Source organism: Carcharhinus amblyrhynchos, chromosome 23 (genome assembly GCF_965287045.1).
Source record: "Carcharhinus amblyrhynchos chromosome 23, sCarAmb.v2.hapA, whole genome shotgun sequence".
NCBI classification, from domain to species: domain Eukaryota; kingdom Metazoa; phylum Chordata; class Chondrichthyes; order Carcharhiniformes; family Carcharhinidae; genus Carcharhinus; species Carcharhinus amblyrhynchos.
Window position 1 is genome coordinate 9,062,441 of NC_137346.1, and position 16,157 is coordinate 9,078,597.

Genomic DNA, 16,157 nt, shown 5'->3' on the forward strand with positions numbered 1-16,157 from the left:
TGGGCTCACTCCAGTCCAACACCGGCATCTCCACCCTTTCAGACACTCCTTAACAACCTGCCTTTTGGTCACCTGTCCAATTTTGCTTGATGATATTCCAAAATGTCCTGAGACATTTTACAATGCTTAGAAAGGTGCTGTGAGCTCCTATTTAGGTTGCAAAGTGAGCGACCCACCCCCACTTCCAGGCTGACACCTGAATCTTTGGGCTACACATGCTCTGACCTACACCCCACTGAGTGGGCCCATCCTCTCATATCCCACAATTCAGTCTCTTAAATGTGACTCAACATTGAGGGGTGATGGCCTTAGTGGCATTACCATTAGACGATTAATCCACAAACTCAGTTAACGCTCCGGGGATCTGGGTTCAAATCCCGCCACGGCAGATGGTGGAATTTGAATTCAATAAAAAAAAAAAAATCTGGAATTAAGAATGACCACGAAACCATTGTCGATTGTCGGAAAAACCCATCGGGGTTCACTGATATCCTTTAGGGAAGGAAATCTGCCGTCCTTACCCGGTCTGGCCTACATGTGATTCCAGAGCCACAGCAATGTGGTTGACTCTCAACTGCCCTCCAGGGGCAACTAGGGGTGGGCAATAAATGTTCCACAAATTAATTTAAAGAAATATCTCCCATCAGCACACAGACCAGGAGGAGGCCTCTCAAACTTGCTCTGCCCATCTTTTCCATCACAGCTGGTGTTTCTTGACTTCATTCTGCCTCCTTCTGTCACCTCAATAACTTTACACAAGGAGAGGGAAAAAAAAACCTCAATCTCATTCTGTAAAATCATCATTGGAGATTTTTCAAAAGGGCAGCCGTGGTGAAAGGACTGAAGAGTTAATTTGCTCTCGTCTTGTGTGGGCAGGCGCAGAGAACCATCGAATCCCTATCGCGCAGAAGGAGGCCATTCAGCCCATCAAGTCTATACTGACTCACCCCGGCAGAGCACCTTAACCCAAACCCAGCCCTTGCTCTATCCCTGTAACCCTACATGTTTATCCTGCTAATCCCTACACATCTTGGGACGCTAACGGGCAATTTAGCACGGCCAATGCATCCAGCCTACACAACTTCAGCGTGTGGGAGGAAACAGGAGCACCCGGAGGAAACCCAAGCAGACAGGGAGGGGGAACGTACAAACTCAACACAGAGAAGTGGGACAAATCGAAACAGAAATGCAGGAAGGCCCAACACGGATGGACAGACAGACAATTATAATTTTCATTTCTCTTTTGGAAAAAAAACAACAAACTTTATGGTACTTACGGCACTCCCAGCTCTGCAACGTACAGCAAAATGTAATTTACCACAGCGTTAAAAACATTGGCTAGGAGACCAGTGAAAATCTGTGGCAGGATAATCCCCTGGAACGAGAAGGAAAAATAAATCAGTTCTTGATATTTCCATTTCTTTTTTTAGTGCCTGCACCAATTCCCAAGCCAGGCAATAAAGTACTGAATAATTATCCATCATACCACATCCCCTGTGCTGGGCTCAACAGATTCCACAGCACAGAGAGCAGCCATTCACCCCAACTGTGCTCATTAAGATGGTTATGCTCCACACAAGCCTTGTCCCACTTCTCTTCTCAGTGGTTAGCACTGCTGCCTCTCAGCGCCAGGGACGCGGGTTCAGTTCTGGCCCCGGGTCACTATCCTGTGCAGAGTGTGCATGTTCTCCCCGTGTCTGCATGGGTTTCCTCCGGGTGCCCCGGTTTCCTCCCACAGTCCAGAGATGTGCGTGTTGGGTGGACTGGCTACGCTTCATGCCAGGGGGATTAGCAGGGTAAACGTTTGAGGTTGTGGGCGTAGGGCTTGGGTGGGACTGTGGTCGGTACAGACTCGATGGGCCAAATGGCCTCCTTCTATACAGTAGGGGTTTTACGATTCAGGAGCTTCCGCAGTGGCTATACGGAGCTCTTGGAGCCCTCTGCTACGTGTGTTGTCGGGGAGGGGAGGGCAGTCTTCAACGATGCGAGTCATTGATTGGGAAACACCACGGGTGCAATCCGGGTTCCTGGCAAGGATCCACTTGTGCCGATTTGCGGCACAAAGGCCCTTGGCTGGTACAGAAACGGTTGATCAAAGCCAGGTGACTGGGCTGTGGGATCTGTGATGAGGAAATGGTCTTTAATGGTGGCCTGTTGGTTCCATTCCCCCCTTCCTCAGGGCCTTGGCTGTTATCCCCGGCTATGATGGTCTTAGCTGTACAGACTGGCGAGGGAGGCGCGCGGCAGGTGAGTTGCTAAGGTCCTTGTGTAGGGGCAGTGGGCTGTTGGCAACCGTTTCCGGGGCTTTCCTGTTGCAATCTCTCTCCCTATGGTGAGAACAAAGACGAGGAACAAAGAAAATTACAGCACAGGAACAGGCCTTCCAGTCCCGCACCAACCATGCTGCTCGACTTAACTAAAACCCCCTACCTTTCTGGGGATCATATCCCTCCGTTCCCATCCTATTCATGTATTTGTCCAGACGCCCCTTAAAACTCACTATCGTATCCACTTCCACTACCTCCAGTGGAGTTCCAGGCACCCACCAACCTCGGTGTAAAAAAACTTGCCTCATATATCTCCTTTAAATCTTATCCCTCGCACCTTAAACCTGTGCCCCCTAGTAATTGACTCTTCCACCCTGGGAAAAAGCTTCAGACGGTCCACTCATAATCCCGTAGACTTCTATCAGGTCGCCCCTCAACCTCCATCATTCCAGTGAGAACAAACCAAGTTTCTCCAACCTCTCCTCATAGCCAATGCCCTCCATATCAGGCAACATCCGGGTAAATCTTGTCTGTAACCTCTCCAAAGCCTCCACATCCTTCTGGGAGCGTGGCGACCAGAATTGAACACTATATTCCAAGTGCGGCCTCACTAAAGTTCTATAAAGGTGCAACATGACTTGACAATTTTTAAACTCAATTCTGCAGCCAATGAAGGCAAGCATGCCTTCTTGACTACCTTCTCCACCTGCATTGCCACTTTCAGTGACCTGTGTACCTGTACACCCAGAGCCCTCTGCCTATCAATACTCTTTATGGTCCTGCTATTTACTGTATAAGACCTTCCAAAATGCATTACATCACATTTGCCCGGATTAAACTCCATTTGTCATCTCTCCACCCAAGCCTCCAATCAATCTATATCCTGCTGTATCCTCTGATGGTCCTCATCGCTATCCGCAAATCCACCAACTTTTGTGTCATCCGCAAACTTACTGATCAAACCAGTTACATTTTTCTCCAAATCATTTCTATATATTACAAACAGCAGGGGTCCCAGCACCAATCCCTGAGGAACCCCACTTGTCACAACCCAACCATTCAAAAACACACCCTTCCATTGCCACCCTCTGTCTTCTATGACCGAGCCAGTTCTGTATCCACCTTGCCAGCTCACCTCTGATCCCAAGCAACTTCACCTTCTGCGCCAGTCTGCCATGAGGGACCTTGTCAAAGGCCTTACTGAAGTCCATATAGACAACATCCACTGCCCTACCCTCATCAATCATCTTCGTCACTTCCTCGAAAAACTCGGTCAAGCTCGTGAGACACGACCTCCCCTTCACAAAACTATGTGAGGGAGTAAGATGTTACTCAGGATGGGAAGCCAGGAGAGTAGAGTTGATTGGAGGGTAATGAGAGGATATGCTGGGCATTTCCATTTAGTTTCTCAAACAGACAGTGAAATGAGAGGAGACGAGATGGGATAAAATTTAAATCAAAGGTGGCACATAATGATACAGTTTCACCAAACTGATTCTGTGGATGAAGGGGTTGACGTATGAGGAGAGATTGAGTTTGGGTTTATACTCGCTGGAGTTTAGGATGATGAGCGGGGATCTGATCGAGGTATATAAAATTCTAAAAGGGATTGATAAAGTAAATGTGGGCCAAATGTTTCCTCTTACGGGGTAACCTCGAACAAGAGGTCACAGGTTATAGGTCAAGAGGCAGTAGATTTTACACTGAGATGAGGAGGAACTACTTCTCGCAGAGGGTGGTGAATTTGTGGAACTCGCTGCCCCCATAGTGCGGTGGAGTCTGAATTGTATTGTTTCAAAAGGGAGATAGATACATTTCTAATACAAAAGGGGGTAAAGGGATATGGGGAACAGGTGGGGAGGTGGATTTGAGACCAGGGACAGATTAGCTATGGAGCAGCAGACTCGAAGGGCTGAATTTGCTGATTTCTGCTCCTAATGCCTATGTTGCTTTGTCCATTTTGGGAGTAAGAGTGAGAAGAAGAAACTAAAAATAGTATAATTTCTAACGGTGGGGTGGGAGTGGTGCTGGTGCAGGAAGAAAGAGGCCCAGGGTCTGGTATGCATAATTCAATGGCAGGACAAGTTGATAGGACTGACACAAAGACAGAACTTTGCCTTTATTAAATAGGCAGGAGTCCTAAAGCACTGGGGGTCACGCTAACCCCTAACAAATCACTGGTTAGCCTTGCGCTGGATTAGGGTCCAATTGTGAGCACCAGGCTTTAGGAAGGGTGTTGATACCTTGCAGAAGGTGCAGAGGAAATTTACGAGAGAGGTGCCAGGGATAAAGGAGTCCAGTTACACGCAGAGACCGGAGTGGCTGGAAATGTTCTCTCCAAAGCAGAGAAGGTTAATGGGAGACTCTATGGAGTTATGAGCCATCTGGTTGGTAACCAGAGCATGCAGATTTAAGGTAATTGGCAGAAGAAACAGAGGGGAGATGAGGAAAATTTCCTTTTAACCCAAGATTGAGAACGCACTCCCTGAAAGAGTTAAGTAGAATCTGCGGCAACTTTCAGAACGGAAATGGATGGACGCTTAAGAAATAGAAACATGGGTTTTGGAGCAAGACCCAAGGAAAGGCTCTCAGTGGACAGTTCTGTCAAAGAGCTAGCACAAGGTGGATGGGCCAGAAGGCCCTCTTTGCAGTCTGATCTGGGTGGAACTTTAGGAATATGCACTGGGACACAGATTTAATTCCTCACACACGGACAGGGAATGTTGGTAAAACTGGGTAGGTCTATGAGCATCTGTCAGGAGGGAAACAGAGCTCACGGTTTGAGTCATAAGCCGGAATTCTTCTGCTCCGCCCACCAGGGAATCGGAGCGGGCGAGGAGTGGACAATGGAAATTGTCTGTTGACCTCGGGCGGGAATTTCCAGTCTCGCTTGAGCGAGGCTGTAAAATCCCGCCCTTCGCGATGAAGGGACCAGGGTTCAGGCCTGCATCTGGAAAAATCGTGCGCATTTGCAAAGTAAAATTCAACATACCTGATTCTGAAGGTATCTGCTTTCTAATTCATAGAGAAATGTTGCCTAAGAAAGACGGAAGAAAAATAAAATTATAAAGAAAGGGAATATGCAGCTAACACTGGTGAGATGGACACAAAATTTAGGCTCACTCTTCTCTTTAAAACTTCAATCCAATTTGTATACATCCTCTTACTTGCAATGGGCCAAACTGTCAAAGAATATAGTTTTAGAAACCAAATGGGCCTTCACACTTAAACACTTGCCATATATCCCCACTTACTGTCTTTTTGTCCGGATAGCCAACGGGTGAACGATAATGCTAAGTCAATCTTTATTCAGCCTTACCATTATTTAGGGTTAAACATTGCAAATATATAACTCCAAGCTCAACCACACAGTTTCAATAAGCGCCTCTGTATACGTACTCAAGTGAACCTCAGTCAGTGCCCTCTCCTATATAATATTCAGCACAATTAACACACAATTCTCACGGTGGGAAAGAGGGAGGGGAAACGGCTCAAACCCAAAAGTGTGCAAACCCCCCCAGAGGCAAAGCTCCACGCAAGCATCTGGCCACCAAGGCTGTTCGCAAGACTGGTGAGGTCGAAAAGCCACACTGCTGCCAGCCTGGCACCGTGGCACTGAGAGGAATCTGGCACTACCAGAATTCCACCGCGCTGCTGATCCGCAAGCCGCCCTGGTGCAGGGATTCGCCTGGACTTCATTTCCAGGGCTCAGCCGTCCTGGCCCCGCAGGAGGCCAGTGAGGCGTCCCTGGTGAGACACCAACCTGTGTGCCAACAAGCAGGTCACCATCACGCCCAAGGACCTCCATCTGATTTGGCCGATCCAAGGGGAACTGGGCCTGAAAGAGGATGGCACGGTGGCACAGCGGTTAGCACTGCTGCCTCACAGCGCCAAGGACCTAGGTTCAATTCCCGGCTTGGGTCACTGGCTGTGCGGAGTCTGCAAGTTCTCCCTGTGTCTGCGTGGGTTTCCTCCAGTTTCCTTCCAGATGCGTGGGTTAGGTGGATTGGCCATGTTAAATTGACCTTAGTGTTAGGGGAACTGCATGGGGATATGGGGATGGGGCCTGGGTGGGATTGTGGTCGGTGCAGACTCGATGGGCTGAGTGGCCTCCTTCTGCACTGCAGAATGATTCTATGAATTTGCCATTAGCTAGATCAGAATATTGACAGCTTGCTGAGTTCCTGACTGGACTCCACTGCACTCTGTGCAGTTTTGATTAACCGCTGTGTTGGGTCCAGGACACACACATCCACTTTCTGCTGCGATTCATTTTCCTGCTTTTATGGTGACAGGACAGTAACGTCAACTAGTAATCCAGAGGCCTGGGCTAATACTCCAGGGACATGGGTTCAAATCCCACAGCAGCAGCTACTGAAATTTAAATTCAATTCACAAATTTTAAAATCTGGAATTGAAAGTTAACCTCACTAACGGTGACCATGAAACTATTGTCGGGAAAAAAAAACCCATTGTCGGAAGGAAATCTGCCGTCCTTACCCGGTCTGGCCTACATGTGGCTCCAGAGCCACAGCGATGTGGTTGACTCTTGACTGCCCTCTAGGGGCAACTCAGGATGGGCAATCTGTGAAGGAGGGCAGAAGCCTCAGTAACGTGAGAACCGACAGAATCCTGCGTGTCCTCGGAAGTGGTCTTAATCCTTTCACAGAATTGCCACATTCCATGAAAGGATTAAGAGCACTTCCAAGGCCACTGTTAACGGGTTGCACGATGGTTGGCCTCACAGCAACAGGGACCCGGGTTCGATTCCCGGCTCGGGTCACTGCCTGAGTGGAGTCTGCGTGGGTTTCCTCCGGGTGCTCCAGTTTCCTCCCACAGTCCGAAAGATGTGCAGGTTAGTGGATTGGCCGTGCTAAATTGCCCCTTAGCGTCACAAAGAGGTGGATTGTGTTCCTTTGTTAAATGCCCTTAGTTCACAATTGTCTGTACCTTTAAGACTTGATTACCTGTAAAGACTCACATTCCAACCATTATTTTGTAAATTGAGTTTGTCTATACGTGCCCCGTTTGTGAATGGAAGAGACAGCGCTCCGAAAGCTAGTGGCTCGTGCTACCAAATAAACCTGTTGCACTTTAACCTGGTGTGAAATTTCTTAGTGTGTTTACCCCAGTCCAACGCCAGCATCTCCACATCATGGCTCTCACACACAAGCAGGACAGAAATGTCTTAAACCGTGGCTGAGACAACTTGCACGTATGTTTTGGCACCAGAGCCTGTTACTACTTGGGGGGTGACATGGTGGCGTAGTGTTTAGCACTGCTGCCCCACAGCGCCAGGGACCCGGCTTCGATTCCCGAGTTGGGTCACTGGGTAAATACACTGTTCCACTGAGTAACTTCTTTTGAATTGGGCACAAAATCTGGTCCAAGTTTCAGCTAAACAACTGCCTTCAGTACAGTTAAGAGTCTTGGGCTACTGACAATAATTTACTTACAGGAAGGCCAGGGATAAATATCTTCACGTAGAGCTGCGTTAACCTGCAAAAGAAAAATAGAAGATGCTGTGGACAATAAAGTAACAACAGACTGCCAATAGTAAACTCAAAACACAAGCAGAAAGGTTGTGTAATGCTCAAAGCATATAAGATCATAGAATCATACAATTCCGACAGTGCAGGAGGCCATTTGGCCCATCAAGCTTGTGCTGACCACAATCCCACCCAGGCCCTCTCCCTGCAACCCCATGTATTTACCCTCCTAATCCTCCTGACACTAAGGGTCAATTTAACATGGCCAATCCACCTAATCCGCACATCTTTAGGCTGTGGGAGGAAACCAGAGCGCCCGGAAGAAACCCACACAGACACGGGGAGAATGTGCAAACTCCACACAGACAGTGACTCAAGCGGGGAATTGAACCCGGGTCCCTGGCGCTGAGAGGCAGCAGTGCTAACCACTGGGCCAAGCTCAAAGTCAGGGGCAGGAGGCAGTTCGGAATAGTGTTTAACAAGCATTATTCACAACTCCCAGCAGGATGATTGGTTTAGGCTACACAAATGGCCAGCATTCAAACTTAAACCTGTCAGTTATGTTAAGGAGAAAATATCCCCCTTTAAAAAGAGTAAAGGACTAGAAATTCAACTGATGTGGTTTGTGCCATTGTTAACGGACTGCACGATGGTTGACACTGCTGCCTCGCAGCAACAGGGACCCAGGTTCGATTCCTGGCTTGGGTCATTATCTGAGTGGAGTCTGTGTGGGCTTCCTCCCACAGTCTGAAAGATGTGCAGGTTAGTGGATTGGCCGTGCTAAATTGCCCGTTAGTGTCCAAAGATGTGTAGGTGAGGTGGATTGTGTTCTTTTGTTAAAGGCCCTTAGTTCACCCAACATTTCTAACCAACTGGACAGTACATGGTCTATGTCTTCCAATGATAAATTTCAGGTGGTTCTTAGAGCAAGATGCATTGGTTAGGTGGATTGGCCATGGTAAATTGTCCCTTTGTGTCCAATGATGTGTAGGTTAGGTGGATTGGCCATGGTAAATTATCCCTTAGTGTCCAAAGCTATGTCCTATGAGGAGAGGCTGAGGGATTTGGGGTTGTTTTCGCTGGAAAGAAGGCGGCTAAGAGGGGATCTTATTGAAACATATAAGATGATTAGAGGTTTACATAGGGTGGATAGTGATAGCCTTTTTCCTCGGATGGAGAAAGCTAGCACGAGGGGGCATGGCTTTAAATTAAGGGGGGGTAGTTATAGGACGGATGTCAGGGGTAGGTTCTTTACCCAGAGGGTGGTGAGGGATTGGAATGCCCTGCCTGCTGCGGTTGTAAATGCGTCTAGTTTGGGGGCGTTTAAGAGATCCGTGGATAGGTTTATGGACGAAAAGGGTTTGGTTTAGGTTAGTGGGTCATTGTTTTGTAACTGGTCGGCGCAACATCGTGGGCCGAAGGGCCTGTTCTGCGCTGTAATGTTGTATGTTCTATGTCGGTTAGGTGGATTGGCCGTGCTAAACGCGTGGAGTTCTGAGCAGAGGGGAAGGCCTGGGTATGATGCTCTTTCAGAGAAACAGTGCAGACTCGATGGGCTGGGTGGCCTCTTTCTGCACTGTTGGGATTCTATGATTCTCCCTCAATTAAACGTGACAAATGGTACGTGAGACTTTCCATCCCATCCCATGCCTCATGTGCTCCAAGTTGCTCTATCATTAGCCCAAGCTCCGAGGTGAACTTTTACACACAAAACCATCACCAGAACGTGGAAGGACACTCACTTGGCCACCTTGGGGGCCTGCTGGACAGCCAACAGGATGGGCTCAATGTTAATGAAGAGCGCCCAGCAGGGGAAACAGGCTATCATGATGATGAGGATTCCTCTTTGGAGAATCACCCCAACTCGCTTCAAGTTCTTGCTGCCGTACGTCTGAAGGAGCAGAATAAAAATAAACTTTTGTTACGGAGTTGCACGGGCATTCATAACTCCATCGGATACAATTACTTCTCTCAGATGACTAGCTACAACAAAAATACTTTCCAACAAAAAAAAAACTCATAACTCACACACTGTGTAACATTATCTTGAAAGATTAGACCATGCTCACTGAAAAGAACAAGTTCAAATGATAAGCCCAAAGCAGAATGCTACAATTCAAGAAACTGCTTTCTAAAAAAGATACATCGATTCGAAGCGGACTGACTACTGATTCCGATGGCATTTAATATTCAACGCCTTGTTACGCAAAAAGTTGTTTCGCCTGTGGGATATGGTCTAGTGACTAGTGTTTTCTGTTGTTCAGGGTGATTTGGGTAGATAAAGCCTCCAGCCAAACAGCAGTCTCCAGCCTCAATGTTTGAGATTTGTTTGCTGGACAGCGATTAAACAATGACCAATAGGTAATATGTTTCAGTTCATTAAAGACTCACTTACGGACGGCCCTCTCCTGGTCTCTCCATAGGGTATCACGCCTCTGCACCACTTCATCCAGCATTCTGGTGAGGGCTCTCTTTGAAAAGCGTGTTGCTACCTTCTGGCCTGCCATTCCCCTGCTATCATTGCAGAATAAAAAGGTCTGACAACACCAGGTTTAAGTCCAACTGATTTATTTGATAGTAAATTCACTAGCTTTCAAGGTTGCCCTCTTCGTCAGGTGAACGGAGAGTTGGACTTAAACCTGGTGTTGTCAGACTTTTTACTGTGTTTACCCCAGTCCAACGCCGGCATCTCCACATCATGACATCATTGCAGAACAGTGATTGGAGATGCCGGCGTTGGACTGGGGTGGGCACAGATAAGAAGTCTCACAACACCAGACTAAAGTCAAACAAGTTTATTTCGAATCACAAGCTTTTGGAGCACTGCTCCTTCATCAGGTGAGTGAGTGAGGAAGGAGCAGTGTTCCGAAAGCTCGTGATTCCAAATAAACCTGTTGGACTTTAACCTGGTGTTGTGAAACTTCTTATTATGGAACCAGTGCTAGGGAGCCACTTGTATGGAGTTCCCTGTTTCTTCGGAAGGAACTCTTCAAACGTGGATAATAAAAATATAACACAAAACTTACTTCAACTAATAAATCAAAGTAAAAGTTTAATACTAAAAAACTTCATTACTCCCAACTTGAGGCCTCGGCCACTCCAAGCTCTACACAATTCCCAACAGGTTCTTATTTACAGCGAGTCAGCTGACCATCATTCTGTAATGGTTTAGTGGATCAATCGATTCTTACAGCTTGTTATCGCTGGTCACACTATATCCAATCCAAACTTGTCACCAGTTACATTCTAACACTCCCCAGTGCCTGCAACAGTTAAGTCATTGTCGGGTTGGGCAAATCAGAGGGAACACACCATTGGAGCAGCGCAATTCTCATGGGCATAAAAATTACTAATGAGCCATAAGATTTCAGACCTAGCCATCGGTGGCAAATACTCCAATTTTCACACATTAACCAACACACCGTCATTTTTTGGGATCTTACCCCATGCTGACACTATAGTTAAGAAAGCCCACCAATGCCTCTACTTGCTCAGAAGACGAAGGAAATTTGGCATGTCGGCTATAACTCTCACCAACTTTTATAGATGCACCATAGAAAGCATTCTTTCTGGTTGTATCACAGCTTGGTATGGCTTCTGCTCTGACCAAGACTGCAAAAACCTACAAAGAGTGGTGCATGAAGCCTAGTCCATCACTCAAACCAGCCTCCCATCCATTGAGTCTGTCTACACTTCCCGCTGCCTTGGCAAAGCAGCCAGCATAATTAAGGACCCCACACATTCTCTCTTCCACCTTCTTCTGTTGGGAAAAAGATACAAAAGTCTGAGGTCACCTACCAATCAACTCAAGAACAGCTTCTTCCCTGCTGCCATCAGGCTTTTGAATGGACCTACCTCGCATTAAGTTGATCTTTCTCTACACCCTAGCTATGACCGTAACCCTACATTCTGCACTCTCTCCTTTCCTTCTCTATGAACGGTATGTTTTGTCTGTATAGCCCGCAAGAAACAATACTTTTCACTGTATGTTAATACATGTGACAATAATAAATCAAATCAGATCATGCAGGAGTATGGGGTCAGCTTCTACAGGTATGGGTGCAATATTCAGTACCCCTCCTGGATTCCACGGTTGCCGTGGCATTAGCTGTTTGTCAAGTGTCAGTAACTTTCTTAACATAACTGATGCTCGTCACCAGTTACCTGCTTCCGTAGTGCAGTGATTATCCCATCTGCTTAACGTACAGAAGGCCCTGAGATCGAGCCTTTGTGGAATCAACGTTTTTGTAGGGTGGCACAGCGGTTCACACTGCTGCCTCAGGGACCTGGGTTCAATTCCCGGCTTGGGTCACTGTGTGGAGTTTGCACATTCTCCCCGTGTCTGTGTGGGTTTCCTCTGGGTGCTCCGATTTCCTCCCACAGTCCTGTTGATTAGATGCATTGGCCGTGCTAAATTTTCCCTCCGTGTTACCCGAACAGGCGCCGGAGCGTGGCGACATGGGGGATTTTCACAGTAACTTCACTGCAGCGTTAATGTAAGCCTACTTGTGACACTAATAAATAATTTTTAAGCTTCAGACGCACGGACTGTGATTGGATCCCTTGTGCTGTCTCTCGAGGAGGAAATCCTCCCAGCCACGTTCCGCTACAATCATCTCATTAGCATTCAAACACTAAAAACACAACACTAGCGAGACAAGAGAAGGGATTGAAAAAAAGCAATAAACCAAAAAAAACCCAACAAGGAACTTACATTCTTACACAGCTTGTTGATAGCGAGCCTTGCTCTTTTACAGATGCTGCACGAGATAATTATACTTCATAATATTATTGGAGCCCATTATTATTCCAGCGACACAGAGGCAGTATAAATGTTGAGCGCTGAGCTCCCTGCGAAAATGTTACACAGCTACCAATTATTAAACCACCTTCCGCTGTCATTATGATTTACCATGGAGACACCAATGCTCCTTTAAAAAAAAACTTTAAACTTAAAACTTTGGCACATTTCATCCTCCCTTCAGCTGCTCGAACCCATTGGTGTGTAATGTCGATGGACTTTTGACCTAAACAAAACTTCAAACAACCTATAAAACCAGACCGTTAATTCCAGTTCCAAGGTATTGCATGTTCTACAAACTTGGAGAACTTCATTACATTTCAAGACCCAATTAAAGCTGCAATTTTGCAGTGGGCCAAAATTTCCAAGCGACTGACTTTTCCAATAACTAAAAGAAAATCATTCTTTTAAGACGTGTGCCAGTGGAAAGGTCATCAGTTGTTGCCCCTTGTGAAGGTTCAGGCAGTAAGTAGCTGAGTCATACAGGCTTGAAATATCCTGGGTTTCGCTTCAGGCAGTACCAATACTCCAATATCCCTGGACTAGGAGGAGAAACTAAATGGCCTGGGTCCTTACCCAGATTATCCAAACAGAAGTCATCATCAGTAGCCTCTCAAAGTCGAGGACGACGTCCGCAGGACTTGCCGAGTCTGCCGATGACTGGGGAGATCGGTTCTGGATCCACATGTGCTACTGCAGTGGGGACCATGTTGTTCTGTGCAGTGGGGAGATGGAAGGGGTTGTGGGGGGAGTAGAATTCACAGCCCCCCCTTGGGTCTGTTGGCTTCTCTCTCCTTCCTCTGCTATTCTGCCTCGCTGTCGAGTCATAGAATCCCTAGAGTGCAGGAGGCCATTCAGCCCATCGAGTCGGCACTGAGCACAATCCCAGCCAAGCCCCATCCCTGTGACCCAACACATTTACCCTGCTGACACTAGGTTTAATTCAACATGGTCAATCCATTTGACTTTCACGTCTTTGGAAGCTGGGAGGAAACCCACGCAGACATGGGGAGAATGTGCAAACTCCTCACAGACAGTGACCCAAGCCATGAATCAAACCTCAATCCCTGGTGCTCTAAGGCAGCAGTGCTAACCGTTGTGCCACTGTGCTGTCGGGTTGCTGGAGGGATAGGGGAAAAACATCTTGCTGGACCACATGGAACCATGACGAGTGGTCCGTAGCCTCCCCCTCCCAGTCAATGGCACTAATGGCTTCTGGGCTTTGGGATGGCATTGAGCATATCCTTATACCTGTTCTGCCCTTAGAGCCTTGGCTAATGGAGAGTTGAGAGAAGAGAACCTGTCAAGGGAGACAGTTATCAGGCACCCGGACAAATCAGAGTTGGTTCCACTGCTGGCACACGCAACTTCATAGAGGATATCAACATTGGTCCAGTAATCCTCTCATTTGATTGCCAGGATTTGATGCAAACACCACTGATGGAAGCTCTTTAAGGATCTTAATGTGGCACCCATCAACAGCCCAGGTGTCGCTATGTCTCAATGGAAGTACACCACATTGGGATTACCATGGCCTCCTCGCTATGATGAAATCACACTGACCGGTAGTAATCATTTGACCTTTCGAGCATTCGTGGCCATTTGTAGCAACCTAACTGGCCCTTCGTAATCACAGAACGGTTTTATTGCTGCCGCTGCCTCCCAAACTCATTCGCTGCTGGTAAATACATGACCAATTAAACATGGAACAGTGCCCTGCGGCAAGGCATGGAAGGAAGGGACGGTGTTTCGGTTTACTCATTTATGGGCGTCCTTCGTAGTAACCTCTGTTCATTTGTTTTAAAGGTTGTGTTTGGTTAAGGCAGCGAGGTGACTTAAGAATCTCAGCCAACATTGATCTGCAGTGATCACACGTCAGGATGCCATTAGTCACGACAGCGCAGGGGGAATTTCAACTGATTATTCGCGAAAGAGCCTTTCAAAGAAAAATGAGCTACTGGGTCATCAGATAGAACGTAGGTCATGGGGGCACAATGATTAGCTCTGCTGCCTCACAGCACCAGGGATCTGGGCTCCATTCCCAGCTCGGGTCACTGTCTGCGTGGAGCTTGCACATTCTCCTCGTGTCTATGTGGGTTTCCTCCGTGTGCTCCAGTTTCCTCCCAAAGTCCAAAGATGTGTGGGTTAGGTGCATTGGCCATGCTAAATTCTCCCTCAGTATACCCAAACAGGAGTATGGCGACTAGGGGATTTTCACATTAACTTCATTACAGTGTTAACGTAAGCCAACTTGTGACTAATCACTATTGAGTGATTACACCCCACTATCGAGACATGTAATTCCCAGTGCGTCGCTGAGGGAGTGCTGCGGCACTGTTGGGGGTGCCAACATCTGGGTGAAATGCTGAACCTCTGGGTGGGTGTAAAACAAATCCCATGGCGCAATTTGGAAGGGAAGTTCACCCCAGTGTCCTGGGACAATTTTGTTCCTCAGTTATTGGTGGCACAGTGGTTGGCACTGCTGCCTCATCACACCAGGGTCCCTGGTTCGGTTCCAGCCTTGGGTCGCTGTCTGTGCGGAGTTGGCACGTTCTCCCCGTGTCTGCGTGGGTTTCCTCTGGTTTTCTCTCACAGTCTGAAGGATGTGCTGGATGGGTGGGTTGACCGTGCTAAATTGCCTCTTAGTGGAGTTGAGGGGGTTGAGCTATGAGGAGAGGCTGAATAAACTAGGCTTGTACTCGTTAGAGTTTAGAAGAATGAGGGGAGATCTCATTGAGACGTATAAGATGATGAATGGGATGGATAGGATAGAGGTGGAGAGGCTCTTCCCGCTCAGAAAGGACAGTAGGACTAGAGGGCACAGCCTCAAGATAAAGGGGGGGTGGTTTAGAACAGAGTTGAGGAGGAACTTCTTCACTCAAAGGGTGGTGAATCTCTGGAATTCTCTGCCCGTTGAAGTGGTGGAGGCTGCCTCGCTAAATATTTTTAAGACGTGGGTTGATGGGTTTTTGATAAGAGAGGGGATTAAGGGTTACGGGGAGAGGGCGGGAATGTGGAACTGAGCCACGACAGATCAGCCATGATCTTATTGAACGGCGGGGCAGGCTCGAAGGGCTAGATGGCCTACTCCTGCTCCTATTTCTTATGTTCTTATGTCCCGTGATGTGTAGGTTAGAGGCGTGAATATGTAGGGTTGTGGAGATAGGGCACAGTTGGGATTCATTTCAGTGCAGACTTGATGGGCCGAATGGCCTCTTTCTGCACTTTGGGAATTCTATTCTATGATTCTAATCAATAAACAAAACTTTTAAACTAGGTGGGAAGCGTTCAAAATCCTCACTATCTCTATGATAAATTTATGAGAGAGACATGTCATGTAGGCAGATGAGTATTGTAACCTTGGCTCTTATGGGTGCTGGGATTACAAAGTAGACCTTCAAACAGTGATTCAAGGGGACAGGAGAGCTTTGGACCCGATTCAAGCAGTTATAAAACCTTTCAGTCAATGGCTTTCACCCTGGAAAAGGGAGTGTCAAGGGATCACTTTTACACAGCACATTAAACAGCAAACTTAAAGTTTAAAGTTTATTCTTCAGCGTCACAAGTAGGTTTCCATTAATACTGCAGTAAAGCTACTGT

General features: G+C 47.3%; 1 protein-coding gene across 3 annotated transcripts in view; it reads right to left on the reverse strand.

Moving 5' to 3' along the window:
• LOC145357249 (multidrug and toxin extrusion protein 1-like) overlaps positions 1-16,157 on the reverse strand; it is a 53,648-nt gene that overhangs the window by 26,092 nt on the left and 11,399 nt on the right. For all 3 annotated transcript variants that reach the window (XM_080210419.1, XM_080210418.1, XM_080210420.1), the window contains 4 exons: positions 9,499-9,647; positions 7,724-7,766; positions 5,260-5,304; positions 1,278-1,375 (listed from right to left, as the gene is read on the reverse strand). In XM_080210419.1, coding sequence (XP_080066545.1) covers positions 1,278-1,375; positions 5,260-5,304; positions 7,724-7,766; positions 9,499-9,647 — 335 coding nt within the window. The remainder of the gene's footprint in view (positions 1-1,277; positions 1,376-5,259; positions 5,305-7,723; positions 7,767-9,498; positions 9,648-16,157) is intronic.